The 2,500-nt window shown below is 39.7% G+C and overlaps 1 protein-coding gene across 1 annotated transcript in view; it reads right to left on the reverse strand.

Annotated features, from left to right (window-relative positions):
* The window catches only part of LOC137997691 (protein NLRC3-like), a 48,750-nt gene that overhangs the window by 8,916 nt on the left and 37,334 nt on the right, over window positions 1-2,500 (reverse strand). The window contains exons 9-10 of the mRNA XM_068843875.1: window positions 1,490-1,564; window positions 698-772 (exon numbers count right to left, since the gene is read on the reverse strand). Coding sequence (XP_068699976.1) covers window positions 698-772; window positions 1,490-1,564 — 150 coding nt within the window. The remainder of the gene's footprint in view (window positions 1-697; window positions 773-1,489; window positions 1,565-2,500) is intronic.

A 2,500-nucleotide genomic window follows, 5' to 3' on the forward strand; every position in this document is an offset into this window, starting at 1 on the left:
TTTGAGAAAAGCTACAACACAGAATAGAGGAAAGAGGAGCTAAATCCTACAGTACGTCGGATCTTTTGGCTCTATCGGATCTCTTTTTTATATGTAAACAAGCGATGACGGTTAAACCCAGCGGGTAGCGAGTTTACTTTGACGATACTCTGTGTTTGACAGCAGGTAACGAAAGACCGGACAACGTGACAAAAGCGGCAAGATATTTGGGGGTTAAGCGTTGCGTGACAGACATACCAAGAAACCAGATGGGGACTAAGATAAAATCCAACAAATAATAATTGACTAGGTCAAATTTGGCTCCTCCATTCCGTGTGGTTAAAAGAACATTTTAGGTATAAATACTTGATATATATTTTGTCTTCTTTTTCTCTCATAACAAGAACCAGCGCGGGCCACGTCTTTATTTACCTTTTTTTCTAGGTTTTTTTACGGTCGTTTTGGTTTTAAAATAATTAACCAGTGTCGGAAAAAAAATAAAAGGAAAAAAAAAATTCCGTTACGCAGTTTCTCGTTACGCCGTTACCTGTTACGCGTTTTACTAACAACCACTTTTGTCTATGATTGTAGGTTTCGTTGTTTGGCTGCACAAGCAGTATCTACATCAACAATTGCCAGAAAATCTTCATTGAAAGAGCTGTTCAGTCAGTTAAATTTAGAATCAGATTAAAACTTGCTTCGGTTTACATTACTTTACCTGCGTGTTGCTTAGACTCTTTCTCTTCTTCTCGTGCTTGATTTGGAGAAAGGCCATGATAAGTCAAAGAGATATCTGTAAATATTTGAAAGTAAAAATTTGAAACACCATCAATCTTGGACAAAACTTTCGGAAAAAATTCTGGCGTGAAAATCCTTGCACATGCACTCTCAATTTGTCCCTACTCTACCGCATACCAATGTTGATAATGTGGTGAAAAATACCGTGCAAGCCTTTGACGGTTTCTTAACCAACATTGGATTAGCGGAGGGGGGCAAGTATGGAGAAGTTAATCTTTTATCACACAGACAAATGAGGGAATGACCATTTTCCCAACGAGTTTTGTCCAAGACTGTGGCTGGGAGGCAGAATTCAGTTTTTGCCTTAAAAACAGAAGGTCACAGAAAAGATTCAGATGCTCACTAGAAATAATCCAAAGAGATATACTAAGGTCGATAATTACATTTTTGATATTGGAAAGGTTTTCAGAATTGAAGTTCAGGGAATGGTCATAGTAGCTCACAAATCCATCAGTGGTTATCATCAGTGTCTTCAAGCGTACAGAGCGCATAGGCATATAACATCACAAAGGCCTAATAAAGAAAGCGCTGTCACGTTGATGTCTAGAAACAAATCCCCCAGGAATTGAAACTCTCCTTTTTTTAGGAAAACACAACGAAGCATCAAAGAAACCAAGGCACCTTATCATGTGAGTAAATAGGCTCTATTCGAGAACTGTCCTTCCAACAGCCGATTTGCACAATGTACTTGTAAAATTCCTAATGATTTTACCTTTTCGGGCCGTACCACATTTTGTCTCTAATTTGCCTTGTACTTCTGATGGCATCCGAGGTTCGCAGGAAGCATCTGTCGAAATAAATGAAATCGAACAATACGTGAGTCGCTCAGAGTTAACAGAAAAAAAAGCATTACGCATTCAATTCGAGCTGACTATGTAGCAATGAAGTTGTTTGTTTAGAGCAGGTTTCCATTGTTGAATCAATAGGCCTTCAAAAATTCTGCGTTTGTGAAAGGATTGCGCCGTGCAGAGTATAAGCCAGCCTGTCACCCGCCTACGTAACGGGCAGGTTCAGAGTCATTACATGCGTTGGAATGTTCTTGAATATGCACCTCCACATTTCTCATGGTCTCGCCGATGTAACTGTCACCGCAAAAACAGTCTCCTTTATAGACCGCATGTGATCGATGAGTGTTTTTGTCTTTCAAATTGAAAAGGCTTTTGATCAGATGATGGAAGAAATGTGATTGAAACCCGTGAATTTGTTCAATTTGGAAATGAAGATTTTACTGAGTCTTTCGTTTCTGCTAGAGTACGGGATCTTGATAATAATTTTGTTGCGCTCTTCGCAAGCCTTTTTGTTTGTAGAGGTGGCCATTGAAACTGAACACTGTGTTTTTAGTGACATTGCAGAGGAGACGCTTCAAACAAATTGACGGATGCGGTATGGGAAACCCTTTATCTCTAGTCCTTGCAAATATCTTCATGGCAAAACTGGAGTCCGACGTTGTCCGACCTTTAACCCCTCGTTTTACGACCGGTTTGCTTATGATTGTTTCTCCAAAAAGAAAAAAGACAAGCCTGATGATCTACTTGAGCGCCTCAACAGTTACCATCCTAGCATCGTTTCTACTGTCGAAGAAAATCCTGACCATTTCCTCAACACTTCTTTGACGACCGCTTTCTCGACACTTCTTTCAATGAATTTGTTTGTTTAGAGCAGGTTTCCATTGTTGAATCATTAGGCCTTCAAAATTATGCGTTTGTGAAAGGATTGCGCCGTG

Source organism: Montipora foliosa, chromosome 3 (genome assembly GCF_036669935.1).
Source record: "Montipora foliosa isolate CH-2021 chromosome 3, ASM3666993v2, whole genome shotgun sequence".
NCBI lineage: Eukaryota > Metazoa > Cnidaria > Anthozoa > Scleractinia > Acroporidae > Montipora > Montipora foliosa.